Source organism: Drosophila bipectinata, chromosome 3R (assembly GCF_030179905.1).
Source record: "Drosophila bipectinata strain 14024-0381.07 chromosome 3R, DbipHiC1v2, whole genome shotgun sequence".
NCBI classification, from domain to species: Eukaryota; Metazoa; Arthropoda; class Insecta; order Diptera; family Drosophilidae; genus Drosophila; species Drosophila bipectinata.
The window spans coordinates 19,739,366-19,754,709 of NC_091739.1; the positions used below are offsets into that span (position 1 = coordinate 19,739,366).

The following is a 15,344-nucleotide window of genomic DNA, read 5'->3' on the forward strand; positions in this document are numbered from 1 at the left end:
TTTCATTGTCAAAGCAATAAATCGGTGAAAATCTTTATAAAGGTAATAACATGCTTAAGTACAAATAATTTAGTTACATTTTAGTTAATTTTTTTTTCGATAACCTTTTTCGTCGATCAGTCCTCGTTTTGTGACTGCGAGAGATTCGGAAGTTGGCTCTCATGGGCCACTCGTTTCATGCCAGGTACTTTAAGACTGAATTCCCGAAACAAAACATCGACCAGGCTTTCGCATGAAAAAATAAGAATTGTGGCCAAAATGACAAGGATCACACTGATCACCAAAGGATGAACCAAGGGCCAGTCCGCACGGTGATCAACAAACGCAACGTAAAACAAAACAACACCATTGCAGATGAGCATTAGACAGGTGAGGATGGGTCTGGCCTCCAAGCGGGCAAAAGTGCTCTTTGCCCGAAGGCTGGAGAGGATCACGAAGACTGGTATCAGCAGATGGAGCAACACGAGCACAGCCATCGGCACTGCGTACGGCTCCGGAAGGAATAGACGAGCCGTGTTGCCCAAGTAGGTGAAGCTGCCAATCCAGTGACCTGATCCCAAGAGCGATGCGAAGAAGTAGAGCAGGATGGAAGCTGCGAATCGGTAGGACAAATGTAAGTATTGTAATGGTGTCATTAGCTCTTCCTTCTGCATCTCCTCATCCGCCTGCTCCTCTTCGTCCAGCTCCTTACTCTCCTCGTGTACCTCTAATCCCATTTGATATTCCGTGACCAATGCCTGGACAAAGAGTGACGAGTAGGAATCACTCAGTAAGGCATGAATGGTCAGAAGATTGAAACAAATCAGTTCCCAGCGATTGCGTGGCCCGGTTTTGGCGCAAAAAGCCAATGACAAAGTGGCGTGGATGAGATGTATCCAGGATCCTGCTATGATATAAATCGGCACCGGCTTGCCCATCTCATGGAAGTAGAGACCCACGCCTCCCGACACCAAAGCGGACACATTCAAGAGCCACACATGTGCCGGGAACTGATGCTTGAGGACCCAGGGTCGCACAACCGCCATCAACATGCCGGCAGCCTGTAGGAAGATGCGGTATTCGGGGGTCATCAGAATCTGCATTGCTGGCTGCGACCATAAGAATCCACTCAGCAGAAAAACGAGAGCCAGCCAGGCTAGGAACTTGGCGGAAAAGTACCTCCAGCCAAGTCTGTTGTAGATCAGCACCGAGCAGACAAAGATTATGCTGAAGAAGCAGCGGCGGCAGTGGAGCGCGTATAGGATTCCTCCACCCATAGCCAGAATCCAGACCAAGTGTTTGAACGGAGCAAGCACTGACCGCCCTTCAGCCGGCATCTCCGCCAGAGTCACGCACCAACCTCCGAAGGGCAGCAGCACACAGAGGACCGTCATCAAGGAGGAACATTGCAGGAACACCAGTTCTCCGACTAAGAGTCCCAATGAAAAAAGAGTCACTGTGGAGCATGAAACAAATCCGCGGCATTTCTCATCGGACTCCATTGCATACTTCGATATCTTGATCATTAAAAGGTACATCCAGCCCAATAGGGCCAGTACTGTAGTAACTTCAACTGGTATGTGTAAGTAAGTACTGTAGTACTTCAAGGTCTTAAGAGACAGTTCGGCCGCCAGTTGGCTCGTCTCCATGGCCTTGCCGCTCGTTCCCATTTCCAAGAGGCGGTCCATCTGGTTCTGGTAGTAGGCAATCCGGGACAAATCCAAATCCATGGAGCTCGGAAGCCATTTGCTGAAGATGCCACGCTCATGCTTCCGGATCTTTTCCTTGGCGAGGGCCAGCAGCTGCAGGGCATTCAGGTCCATGGCTTTCCTCATGTACTCCGGTGTCACCATCATGTATCCCTGAGGAAGGACACCCAAATTGTTGATCGGAGGCGGCAAGCCGATCAGGGCCGAAACCAAAGGCGCCAACTGAATCTGGTCCAAATTGTGCAGCGGCATATGAGTGCCATTGTGGAGCTCCAGGCTGCTAAAGTTGTTGGCCAAGCGATTGACCCCAGCTCCCCAAAGATAGAAGGGAGTTCTTGTTTCCCGAAGTGTCGCTCCACCATGCGACCCTAGACAGAAAAAGGGCTAAGTCTAGTTATGGATAAACCCCCACGGAAGTAACTCACCCAAATCAGTAAGTCCATGGGCGGAGGTCATTAGATAAACTGTAGCTTGGTCGGCAAACACCCTTTCAAACATATGATAGGTCTCCCGTACAGTCCATTGGGCATTTCTAAACTTCGCCTGATACCTCTCGTCCAGCGGGCTCTCCGCGGTCAGGCCCTCCATCTGGAGGCCGATTACCGACCGTGTGGCTATCCTCAATCTGTTGTAAGTATCGACATCCTTCAAGGATGCTTCGACTTTCTTAAACACCTTCCGAGGGGAACCCGAAAACTTGAGAACCACCGTATTGGGCCCGGACGAGGTGCGATTGTAGATGGTATCGAAGCCCTCGTCCACCAACAACGAAGGCGCATCATAGAAGCCGGCGAGCAGAGCCACTTCGCCGGATCGGGTGAGTGTGGGAACAGTGGTGCGAGACACGCCCACGAGACCGTGCTTGCTGAGCAGCTCCCGGAGATGGGTCACATGCTGGAAGTCGGAACCAAAAAAGGTCTCTGCCCGTAGCCCCTCGACGAGGAACAAGACTAGACGCTCAGCGGGCTGCGGAAGGCCCAACTCCGGCAGTGTCTTCTGTGGCTCCGGGTGCTCCAGTGCACCGGGCTGGAAGAATAATCGCAGCAAGCAGACGAGCAGGAGCATCTGCACCAGTAGCGCCTGAAGTTTCCACATTTTTAGCTTGTATTTTACGTTTGCAATTATTCGAGACAAAAGTCGACGATACACAAGGAACAAAACCTTGATGGCAACTGAGCTCACACAGCAGAGTCCAGTTTGGAGTAAAGACAGGTTCATTTCTGAATTTCTAGCAAATGCTACGATGATCCATGAATTCAAATCAGAGGTATTTTAGCTTACTAAGATGGAAGGGAAACTAAAACATCGATGAGTGTTAGAGAATCCAAATAGGTTTGGCTTTCTGACCCACAATCCAAGTAACCTTTGAAAAATTTGACAGAGATGGCAGAGTAACTGTCCTGGGGGAAAAGTCCTCTTCTTCTGGTCTAGAAAGAAAACGGAAGCCGTGGAAATTTGTGGAAAAATGCTGAGCTACCATTGTCTTATCCTGCTGCAGTTGATTTTGGTCGTCTCCGTGGGGATTATATATTTGAGGGCTCCTTCTCTGGGAGACTTGGAACCGCAAAATGTGGAACCGCTAAAGGAGCGTCCCCCGGCCGATCGTCTTGTCATTTTGCTGAGGGATGGCCTCTCTGCCCAAACATTCTTGTCCAATAGATGTGGTTCCATACCCCTACTCCAGGGCATCTTTATGCGGGAAGGTCTCATGGGAGTTAGTCGTCCTGAGACAACCACCTATTCGTCCTTGTCACCATACGTGTCCCTGTTTACCGGCTACAATGAGAATGCAGCGATGGTGGCACGTGGATGGGTGCATTATCCGACCCTCGACACAATTTTCAAACGGTGTAACCGAAGCTATGCCTGGACCACCTCGCAAGTCCTCAGACGCCTTCCCGACATGGGCCAAGTCAAGGTGATAAACTACAAGAGTCGATCCGCCGGAACCTCATCCAAATCCAAACCGGAGCAAGCTACCAACAACGCCGTGGAACAATTTCTCTGCAGGGATTCCAGCCGGTTGCAGAATATCACGGGACTAGTCTTCTTTATCCACCTGACAGGAGTGGAACCATCCCTAAAGACACTCTCCCTAATCGAATCGAATATCCATGACATTTATAAACAGTTTGAAAAAAACTTCCCCGATAACAGAACGGCATATCTCCTGACCTCCAATCTGGGAAATCCGCAACCTAAAAGTGAGATAAAAGACACTCTTCTCTTCCTAGAGCTTCCACTAATCAGATTCTATTTCCAGCCGAATGCAAGCTGGCGGTTGAATCGCCCTTCTTCCTCTGGGGATCCGGTGTGGCTCACATTAAGTCCATGCCAGGACGAACCTTTGTAGCCAACAGCACTGGGTTCAGGCTGCCACTGCATGTCCTGCACCCACCACAGATCACAGCACTCATGAGCGCCTTGCTGGGACTGCCCCCGCCAGTGAACAGTAGGGGCATCCTCCCTAACGGATTTCTGAACGCCAGTATAAGGTACGAGGCCAATGCCATGTTGACCAATGCCAGACAGCTTCTGGCCCAAGCCCGACACCTCTGGGAGCAGCATCCCAGCAGATTACCGGCCTTCTGGTTGGACGCCAAAACAATGGATAGTTTTTTGAAGAACTCCATGGGCTTGAAGACTCAACGTCGCTTTAAGGCTATGCGGGATTATGCAGCCAACTTCATGCCGGTGCTGATCAAGGCAATCGACTACTATCAGAACTTCTATAAAATCGCCTTGTTGGTTGCGGTGAGTCTGGCGGAGATTGGCTGGGTGTACTGTGTGCGCTGTCACTTGGAAAGTGAAGCTGTCTCAAAAGTAAACTCTGCGGACCTGGCAGTGAGGCCATTACATCGCCTGATATGGTGGCGGGCTGCCTCCCGAACACTGACTGGGATCTTGGTGATTTACATGCTTCTCGATGGATTCCCCTTCTCGGTGATGAGCGTTCTTCTGCTGCCCTCATTGTACTGGATGCTTAGCCTGAAGATGATCGGCAAACGTCCCAGGATGGCCGGGTTCTGTAGTTTACTCCTGCCTGTGACTATAGCTTTAATTTGCTTGGGAGGATTCGTTAGGCGTTGGTTTATTACCCTGGGCTATTTATCCTTTGCCTGCTTTTCCAACAGAGATGCCTTCCGAGTCCGAGGATTTTTCTTCTACCTCTGGTTGCTGCTGCTACTGGGACTTGCGTGTCTGCCATTTCAACCAGAGTCCTTGGGCTGCTCTCAACCAGGAGCTCTAGTTTTAAGTATCCTTCTCACCCTACTGCGACCTCTGGCCTGTGGCATTTACCACAATCTAGTCACCTGGTTGAGCAACCTCTTTGTGATGCTCGTGGCCCTCGAGCATGTTCTTATAGGCTGGTATCCAGGCGCAACATACATAGTATCCTGGACATACCTGGTCTTCGTGGCGTTCTGGCAAAGACGTAATCTCCAGCCCAGCGAACTGATGTTCTTCAACCTCAGTACCTTGTACACGTTATCCTGCACATCCTACGAAGTGGTAGTTATCCAAATGCTAGCCCTGGAGCTGCAGGTGGCTCTGCGGATGAAGCTGGAGAGGAATGAGAATATTGGACCGAAAACCGCCGCCATATACATATTCCTGTATAGCTGGTATTCTCTGCTTGCAATCGGCAGCTTCCCGGCATTCGACGATTTCTTGGACATCCTGCATGAGTCCTGTCTCGGCCATTTAAACGTGACTCATGCTCTGGTAGTTTGTATTAAGCTGACTCTGCCCTGGTTGCTCCTGCTCTGCATCCTGGCTGGTAACTACAAAGATATCTGGGCACACGAACGCCAAATCTTTGTATGGCTTTTGTTTATGAGCAACATTACGTCCATGGTTCTATTGTGGCGAATGCGAGATTACGGTCCTTGGCGGGAGATCCTTAGCCGATTTGCAGAGTTTGCAGTGGTTCAAGTATTCCCTATTATCTGGCTAGGACTCTGGAAATTGGCTCAATTGAATGTGGGTTCCAAATGGATTTCCCAGTTGCCGGAGAGAGCACCATTTCATTAACTGTTCTATGTTATTTAAACTGTTTTACATCATTAATAAAGTCAAAGATCCTTTAATATTGGAGTTACTTTTTATCTTAAACTTGGTTGCTAACTTATATAAAAATAAAAATATAGTTAAAAATTCGAAACAAATGAAAACCATTCGCTAATATTCCAAGAGTGATTAAAAAGGGTTAGGGTGTACAAACATCGCCTTTGTGCGCCTCTTTTCTTAAATCATTTAATTGACACTTATCAACGACACGGATTTTCAATTGAATGACAACGTAAAGCTCTCAAATAAAGTCCGTAAGATATCATCTGAACTGTTATTCATTGTGTACTGATACAAATTATCATTCATTGCAATCAGCAATTAGTTTTCACACTATCATTGCTATTGATAAAAAACAAGTCATATTTGATAAAATCAACATTTTAATTTTAAAATTGTTGAATATAAGTCAAAATAATATGTAGTTATTTTTGCAATTTGATAGCGAAACATTTGGCGGACTTAGAATTAAATTCAAATCCAGCGTAGCCACGTTTTTCTATATTAATCGATATATTATATCGATATACAGCTAAAAGTGGCAACTTTAAGCTATCGGTGTCGCAAACAGTGCTGCCACATTTTTGTAACTGCTCTCCCTTATTTTGCATAGAAAATAAACAAAAAGCTCTGCGGAAATTATGTTTTCACAATAATTCCCAACACATTTGTGCGGGCGCAAGTGTGTGTGCTGGAAAACCCCAATCGTCAGGGATCGAGGAAACTAAAGAGCCTGCAGGAAACCAAAAGCGGAACTAGAAATTGCGCATTCCACGAAAGCACTCACTAAACGAGAAAGCAACAACAACAACAGAGTCAACTGTGATACGAGAACAGCATAGCAAAAGGTGAGGCAAAAAGTTTACATGTGAATGTGGGGGCGGGCGGTATATGGCGAGCAGTTACGGTTAATAACAACAATTGCCGTGTATTGTGCCCGCACACTCACACACACACACCATACCGATACACCGAAAAATAAAAATTTTATATGTAAATACGGGCTCAGTTATTTTGGCTCGCGTAGGCAAAAATGGCTAGACCCCCCTGCCATTGAAGAAACTCAAGTCAGGTTTTGATTTCATTTTGTTTTTTGTGGGTGGGGGTGAACGCCACCCCTTCCACCCACTCACTACTTCACCTGTCGCCCAATCACTAAGTAAGCAAATATGCGATCATACCCCTTGCCGCGATAACGTTCTAATTCCGTTTCTCGATCGCTGGGCCCCCGAAGGTCGGATATTGTCGCCTGTCTTTGCCAGATTGCACTTAGTTTTTCATTATTGCTGTGGCTTTTGTACTCTGATTTTCCCCTTTCGCTGTTTTTTACCCTTTCAGAAGGTATGATGGATATTGTAAAGCCCTGTACTTATCTGGTTATATGATGTTTTTGTTTGTTTTGGTTTTTAAGATTGTCGCTTTTTAGTGGCCCTGAACCGAATAATTATGAATTAAACTATAAAATAATACTATTTTTTTCTGTCTTTAGCATAAAAATAGAACTTGCAGTGCAATCATCTATTTATTTTTATCGCACACACTATATTAGTCATTGATAGTTAATTATAAAACTCGATCCTATGTACATAGTTGTCTTATATGATTCAAGTATCGGTTATGAATGAATGTTATTGTTAGAAACAAAAAGAGTTGTATTAAGTTTATACTATTCATTCATTTTGTAGTATTATTTAGATCATACCCTTTACTTTCAATTTCAAAGGGTATTTCCCATGTCAACCTCAAAAGTCATGCCATGGTAATGTCTTCTTTATGGTTTTTTTGTATTCTTTGGCTAGCAACTATTCTGCCACTTGTTTGGGACAAAGACACAGTTGCCTCAATTAGTTGTTGTTTTTGCGGATGGTGGCTAGGTGAAGTGGGCTTGCTCATTAAGCAAACTCGAGCATCCGGCGACTAGTGGCTGCAGCTCGTGCCCCACAGGGAAACAGCGAGGGGCTTTCACTGTTTCCTCGAGTTCTGGCATATCTTACTAGAACAAACACTTGAGCCCACAATAAAGTCACCAATCAAAAGGTGTTCGTAGACTATATTGGCCATAGTATACTCCCATTGATATTTAGTTTTATTGAGGCAGTGCACTATGCTCTTTCTTAGCTGCAGCTGCAGTCAGTTGGACCTTCTCCAAGAAGATGAGGTGTGATTTAGAGCGCCTAGTCGCTTTCACGGTCGTTGTTTAGTTATCTCCCCAAATCGGCCCAAATATAATTGCTCCCACCTTGAGACTGATAACGATAAGAGTCGAGTCGACTAAAGAGATTGCCGAAAAAAAAGATGAGGGACACTAGTATGAGTAATTCTCCGCCTAGTTAGCGACAAATAGTGTGTACTGCACCTAATTGCGCACTTTTTATTACCCCAGACGAGATGGTCGGCCCGTTTAGGTCTATCTCGGTGAATTTGCATACACAATTAGTGGGCCCTGCTAGTGGGCGTATGTTGATCGTGTGTGCTTTGTGTTTGTGCTTTCAGTTCACAGTCGCTGCGGCCGGAGAGCTGGCGTCGGCGATGGCCACGGCACCGCGTTCCCTGGACACCATCTCCCTTTGCTCCACAGTCTCCAGCTGCCCGGATCGTAATGGCTTCTACGGCGGCTTCCAGCGCACCGACAAGCCCAAGGAGCCGCTCTCGAAGGCACAGATTATTGCGAGGGAGAAGAAATGGCTGTACATGATTGAAAACTGGTCCATATACATGTCGAAAAACTATAAAAAGGTGAGATAATAGTTATTCTATGATTCATTTATAGAACTTTCCCTTTTTACAGATCCGCGATCGATGCCGCAAGGGAATACCCAAGTCTGTGCGACCCAAAGCCTGGTTCTATCTGTCGGGGGCGTATTTGCTGAAAAATAAGAACCCAAATGTATATCAGGATCTGTTGAAGAAGCCTGGAAACCCGGCGACCATTGAGGAAATCAAAAAGGACAAGCACAGGCAGTTTCCCTTTCACGAAATGTTTCTCGACGAACAGAAGGTGGGCCAGATCGAGCTCTTCAACGTGCTGAAGGCCTATTCCATATACAATCCGAAGGTGGGCTTCTGCCAGGCGCAGGCACCGATAGCAGCCTTTCTATTGATGCACCTGCCCGCGGAGGACGCCTTTTGGGTGTTTGTCAGCGTTTGTGATGTGTATGTGTATCCTGTACTTGTATCCTGCTGGATATTAATTATTTTACTTTGCAGATACCTGCAGGATTATTTTATACCCGGCCTGGAGGTGATTCAGAACGATGCTGGCATTCTGGAGGGCTTGCTGAAGAAAACCTGCCCACCCGTCTACCGCCACCTACAGAAGCACAAAGTGGAGCCGCTGCTCTACATGACCGATTGGTTCCTGTGCGCCATGACCCGCACATTGCCCTGGGAGACCCTGCTGCGTGTCTGGGACTGTTTCCTGGCCGAGGGCATTCGGGTGATCTTCAAGGTGGCTCTGGTCATCATAGGAGCATCGCTCAGCCGGCATAAGGTGCGCAAGACGTGCACTGGCCTGTGTGAGACGCTGGCGGTGCTGCGATCCCCCGAAGAACACATCGTCGAGGAGGAGTTCCTCATCAACAACATGATGCGGCTGAACCTGCGCGTCGAGGACTTCCAGATCGAGCACACGCGCCAGAAGGCGCGACGGGCCAAGCAAAAGGCCCAGCAAGAGGCGGAGTCCAGTGGACATCGGCGCAATATGCCGACCCTGTGAGGGAATGGGCGCTACAATAACTACAACAATTTGTTACTAAACACACACACAAACACAACAACATACATGCCTAGTTGCATAAGTTTCTACGTTTAAAGTCGAATAGGAGGCACAAAGCGGGTGGTAGCTGGGAGCTGTGGGACACCGCCCGGTGGGTCATTCAATTACAGAGACATCATTCCATGCAATCAGTTTTGTCTAATTTTAAGCCAATTCTTTTGTTGAGCACACATCGGGGCTGGAATTGTATCTGTATTCGGAATCGTATTATTCATTTAGCGGCAACTATTACGAGCGTGCAATTTTTTTATGCTTTTCAAAAGTATTTATTACATACATATATTTATTATTACTGGATAACAGATTAGAAGGATTAGAGTTAGACTTGATTTGAGGACCCGAACATATCGTATTACTATCATCATCACCATCAGAATGGCTCCAACGTCTTCTTTATTAGTTTAATCCGCATCCATCCCGATAAGAAATGTTGATATTTACCTACGATGTGTTACGAAGGACATCTGTGTTGAGAAGAGAGCTCGACAAGGGCCGGCAAGGATTTTTTGACCGAAATTAACATAAAACTGTATTACTAATAAAGAAAAATATACCTAAAAAAATATATATTAAATCTTTAACCCTTTCCCAGGAAAATTACTAATTTTTTTATCAAGATAATTATCTTATTTATTAACATTTCTAAAACAGCGAGCCGAATGCTTTTCCAGAGAGCAGCTCTGTCTGAAAGAATTCAATATTTTGTTATAATTTCATAATTTTCATTCGAATAATATCATTTTTACTTTGCTGCAAAATAAATAGCTAGTCTTATAAACTATTAATGAAAATGGGCCGCCTTGAGATACACGATGAGATATTAATCGAAATTATGAGTTAGGAGGTGTATATAGTAAATTCTATGAATACTATTCTTAATCTCATGAAAGTGTGTGCCTCCCTCCAATGGGGTATGGAGGCATTCGATTCTGTTCGACCACTGGAAGTTCGCGTTTATGGAAGTGGAACTGGGCTTGACTTACAATATCAACTATAAATAATAGCTCGGAGGGGAAATAAAATCGGTTTAAAAACAAGAGACTGGTTAAAAACAATTCTAAAATCAATCAGTTGTACCAAATAAAATGGTAATATTACAATTATATAAGAAATCAGTTACTTTTTAACACAAAATGGACTAACACACTAAAAGATTCCAATAGATTCCCCCATCCTATCCCAGCAGATACTGATCCTCAAAGTCCATATCATCCCCGTCATCCAGCAGGTGCGGAGGCAATGGCATATATGGTCCTGAATCGTGACCAGTCTGGTTGTCCTCGTCCTCTACAGTTGGCACTACGTCTTCCTGCTCCTCCTGCTGCATATGCTCGCGGATCTTGGCTAGAATAGATTCCTTTTCCTTTGCTGCCGGGTGGCTGTTCAGGATGTGCTGTTTTAGGTCTTGCAGGCTGTGCAGCCTGCCGCCTCCTGATTCCGAGCCGACTTCATTTTTGTCGCACAACTTGCAGCGCACATAGGCAGGGTGGGGAAGATGCTGGTACCGGTGGTGCTGAAGCTCTCGCAGTCGGTTTGTCCCAATCTCCTCGTTGCAGTCGTTGCAGCGGTACCGATCCACATCCACCTTGATCATGTGCAGCAAGTCTAGCTTAGTGAGACTGTGGTAGACATTGATGTGCTCCTTCCATGCTGTTCTCTTCACCGTGGTAAAGCCATCGCCGCACTGGGGACACGCTAGCTGGTACATGGACCTGACAGAGACCACTCCTTCCTGCTCCTGGTCGTGTTCCTGCTCGTCGTCGTCCAGCTCCCGCTGCTGATGATTGTCGCAGCGATTGGTGTCCCGGTTCAGATGCTTGAAGAACATCTGCTTGCGCACGAACTCCCCGCCACAGGTCAAGCACTTGAAGGAGCGATGGGGCAGGTGGCGGAACTTGTGCGACTGCAACTGCCCGATAGCACCCTTTGTGTGGGTGACTGTCACCCGTTTGTAGCACTCCAAGCAAAGGTAGTGGTGGTTATCCAGCTGCCGGAAGTTCAGGCCCTCGCGACTGTTGAAGTTGTGCTTCTCCACGATGTGTTTTCGCCAAAAGGCGTGCGAGTCAAAGTTCTGGTTGCACTTCGGGCAGAAGTACGTGATGAAGTCCAAGTCCACGGCATTGTGATACGAGATGCTATCCTCCAGGGTGTTTAGACCAGCGGGTCGAACGGGCAACGCCCCCGGCTGGGGCTTCAGTGTGCGACTCATGGCAGCCCCAGAGAAGGAGGGCGAACAGCTGGGTGGAGAGTCGGGAACCGGTATCGGAGACGGAGGTAAAGTCTTCTCTCTGTCCATCTCCCGATATCGGTTCATTTGCTTGCTGGGTTTGGTCACCATAACGGGCGCCCCCCTCTCGAAGATGTTGTGACGCGCTCGCAGATGCGCCGCTATGTTCGGCTTGTGGTTGTAGCAGGTACCGCAAATGAGGCACTTCAAGTACAAGCGGTATGGCAAGTGGCGGAAGTGGTGGTCCTGCAGGCCCTTGAGCTTCGAGTTGCTCACGACGTCCCGGCACTGGGTGCACTGATAGCGGTACTTGTCCAGCTGCTGCATGTTCAGATACTCGCGCTTGTCGAAGTTGTGGACGTCGTTGATGTGGCGCCGCCACTCGAACTGGGTCTTGTACTCCATGCCGCAGGAGGGGCACAGGAAGATGTAGTTCTGCTCCACCGTCGGGAAGGGAGCGATCGTGTCCGTGTTCTGCGTGGGCTGGTGGCTGCGCAACCTCTTGCGGATCTTGAAATGCTTATCGATTCTGTGCTGCTTAACGGCTGCCTGCGAAGCGAAGGCCTCGCCGCAGTGGATGCACTTGTAGCGATGCCCATCGTTTTGTCCGGGTGCTGGATGCAGCATTGGAGGCGACGGCGGGGCAATCGTGGCTGGGAGGAATTCCTCTTCCTCCGCCTGCATCTGCTCCCCAAAGTCGTTGTCCTCTTCGATGACTGGCTCATGGTCGTCCAGGTAGATGATCTCGTAAGTCTCATTGGCCACCGTGACGATCTGCTTGCGAGGCTGCTTCGGAGCCTGGGGCATCGGAAGCGAGTCTCCCCCGCCACCAGCATCCCCTCCCAAACTACCGCCTGTCGATCTGCGTGGCATGTCGTTGATGCGATGGTAGGTGGCCAGATGCTTGACCAGACCTTTTCTGTCCGTGTATGACTTGTGGCACTTGGTGCACCTGGCGTAGGCCTTGAACGGCAAGTGGGTGATCCTGTGCTGCTGCGCATTCTGGATGCCATAGGCATTGGTAATGATTTTGTCGCACTCGAGGCACTTCAGCTTTCTTTCGTCTATCACATTGAAGTTCAGCTTCGACAGGTCGTTCATTCCGTGCATCATGACCACATGGGTGCGCCAGTGTTTCTTTTCGCGGAACTCCTTGCCGCACTGCGGGCACAGATAGTCTATAAAGGGCTCGTACATGTCGTCGCTACTGATGCGTCCACCGCGTCTAGGCGCATCCGCGAAGTAGGGCGACTCGTCGTCCAATGCATCCCCGTTTCCTTCTCCTTTTCTGCCACCGCCATCGAATTCTCCGTCCTCTGCTTGGCCGGTTCGCTCTGGCATTAGAGTGTCCAGGTGGTGCTCCTTCAGCAGATGTTTCACCATCGCGTCGTGGTCCGAGAAGCCCTTATAGCAGAGCTTGCAGTGCATCCACTCCGGATGCGATAAATGACTGAACTTGTGCGCTCGCAATACTTTAATGGTGTTGGGGGAGACAATCTGCAAGAAGTAATGGAGATCTTAGTTTCATCTTTAGATGAACATCTGACCTATCTCACCTTTTTACATTCGAGGCACTGCATCTGCATGTCACTGCTCCGGAAGTTAAGTCCCCGCCTGCTGACAAAGTCGTGAACAAACTCGATGTGCTGGCGCCACTGCCTGAGGTTGTCGCACTCGTAACCGCAATCCGGACACATGAAATGAATGTAGTCCTCGCACAGCTCTGCAGCGAGTATTAGTTCATCGCCCTCCTCCTCGGGTCTCTTCTTCCTGCTGGCAGGAGGTACCTCCTCTGCGACTAGTGACTGCTTTGAATGCTCCAAAACACTCGACTCATCGGCGTCCGGTTCGAGCACCTCGTTGCGCACCTCAATGCGATCCAACTCTCCGTCCTCGCGCAAGGCCTCCTCCCTCTGCAATTGTTCGGTGCGGGACTCCCGGACCCGGGTCTTTCGGCCAGCTGCATTGTAGCCGCCCCGCATCATGGCCACGACTTCCTCGCAGTGCACTAACCTCAAGTGCACCATAAGATCTTGCCTGGATGTATAAAAAATAAAAGTTATATTAAAAAATGCTAGTTTTAAGGGAACTTTGGGAACTTCCACTATGGTCTCTTAAGGAAACTAAAGGATCTGCCTGGGGATACAATCGTTTCTATGGCAGCTTGTTTATTGGGTTGGTTGTTTAGTCAATAATTAAAGAACGACATGGTTACACCCATTCTTGTCCAGAAATAATTATAAATAATAGTTACTATAGTATAGTTCATCATTGAGTATCTAATCCATCATTGAAACTACCTTCCAGATCAGACCCACCTGTATTTGTATTCCCGCTTGCATATGTAACACTTGGTACACCTGTACGGCAAGTGGGTGAACTTGTGCTTCAGCAGATTCTCTCGACTGTGCATCGCAATCCGCTTGTGGCACTCCTGGCAGCGATGATACAACTTGTCCACCGGCAAAAAGTTGAGGCCGCGCAAGGTGTTGTACCGATGCATCTGGTTCATGTGTCGCTTCCAGTGGTCCTGCTGCCGGAACTCCGCGCCGCAGGCAGGGCAGATGTAGACAACGCCCAGCTCATAGTTGATGGGCACTCCGTGCTCATCCGTGGCATTGATCTGCGAGGTAGTTGGCCGTTGGGGATAGCCTACATTCGGGTTACGTCCCTGGGAGCCGGGCACCGACTGCCCTCGCATTGTGGCCTCAGCGTCGTCCAAAGAGGAGGATTGCTCCGGCTGCTCCGACAAGCTAATCATGGGCTGCAGTTCAAAGTCGAAGATGGCATCATCGTCCGGATCGGAGCCTTTTCCTCTATTTTCCCCCTCACCATCGTCCTCGTCCTCCTCCTCCTCCCTGTCCTCTTCCTCACCATCCAGGATGTCGTCATCGCCCATGTCGGCATCCAAAAGATCCGAATTTCCATTTCCATTGCCGTACTGCTCGCCATCCTCCCCCTCCAGACCAACATCTCCCTCCACTCCATCCTCCGCCTCATCGAAATCAGAGGAGAACATCGAGGTCCACAGATCCATTCCTTCCATTTTTGGGGAAGGCACTTTCGACAGGCTGCGGCGAGTGTCTGTGGATGTGTGCGTCTGTGAGAACTAGTTTTCGTATCCTACAAAAGCCACAAATTGGCCGAGTCGGCTGGCTGCTGTTCACTTTTCATGGGGCTATGCTGCGGTTACCGGGATCGCTGCGTCCAGATGCATTTTTTCCGTTGGCTCACAGGCGAACTTGGCACATTGTGTGATTTATTATAAATAATTTGGCCCACTGCGACGCCGGAAAAATTGCGATTTCTTTAGTTTGCAAAAATCAGAGCCATTTTGTTTGTGAACAGTGTAGTGTTGCAGGTTACACGATGCGACCTCCAAAGCAGTGTTGCTAAAGGTAGTTTAAGTTTTAGTTGGCAACACTTAAAAGAGTTGCCAGATAGTAGTGTTGGAAACAGATGTAAACTATACTTCCGGGCGGGAAATTTAAAATTAATTATTCTTGGGGGGTAAAAGGGTAATTATGCAGTTTATCTTATTTTAAAGAAGCTTATATGGCACAGAAGTACATCGTAGATCAAT

General features: G+C 48.0%; 4 protein-coding genes across 4 annotated transcripts; 2 read left to right on the forward strand and 2 right to left on the reverse strand.

Annotated features, from left to right (window-relative positions):
* Positions 1-2,909, reverse strand: LOC108127900 (GPI ethanolamine phosphate transferase 1). The gene is made up of 2 exons (XM_017245226.3): positions 2,114-2,909; positions 1-2,056 (listed from the first exon to the last, which is right to left on the reverse strand). Exons 1-2 carry the CDS (start codon positions 2,904-2,906, stop codon positions 117-119), a joined length of 2,733 nt encoding a protein of 910 aa, XP_017100715.2. The 5' UTR covers positions 2,907-2,909; the 3' UTR covers positions 1-116.
* Positions 2,910-3,042: 133 nt separating this feature from the next.
* On the forward strand, positions 3,043-5,779 carry LOC108127901 (GPI ethanolamine phosphate transferase 1). The gene is made up of 2 exons (XM_017245227.3): positions 3,043-3,892; positions 3,952-5,779. The coding sequence occupies exons 1-2, from the start codon at positions 3,154-3,156 to the stop codon at positions 5,721-5,723; spliced, it is 2,511 nt and encodes an 836-aa protein (XP_017100716.2). The 5' UTR covers positions 3,043-3,153; the 3' UTR covers positions 5,724-5,779.
* A 548-nt stretch (positions 5,780-6,327) lies between these two features.
* wkd (TBC1 domain family member whacked) lies at positions 6,328-10,099 on the forward strand. Its single transcript, XM_017245197.3, has 4 exons — positions 6,328-6,607; positions 8,253-8,495; positions 8,548-8,912; positions 8,967-10,099. The coding sequence occupies exons 2-4, from the start codon at positions 8,289-8,291 to the stop codon at positions 9,472-9,474; spliced, it is 1,080 nt and encodes a 359-aa protein (XP_017100686.1). The 5' UTR covers positions 6,328-6,607; positions 8,253-8,288; the 3' UTR covers positions 9,475-10,099.
* A 502-nt stretch (positions 10,100-10,601) lies between these two features.
* Positions 10,602-15,207, reverse strand: LOC108127883 (zinc finger protein 845). The gene is made up of 3 exons (XM_070280824.1): positions 14,080-15,207; positions 13,318-13,798; positions 10,602-13,258 (listed from the first exon to the last, which is right to left on the reverse strand). The coding sequence occupies exons 1-3, from the start codon at positions 14,805-14,807 to the stop codon at positions 10,709-10,711; spliced, it is 3,759 nt and encodes a 1,252-aa protein (XP_070136925.1). The 5' UTR covers positions 14,808-15,207; the 3' UTR covers positions 10,602-10,708.
* Between the last annotated feature and the right edge of the window lie 137 nt (positions 15,208-15,344).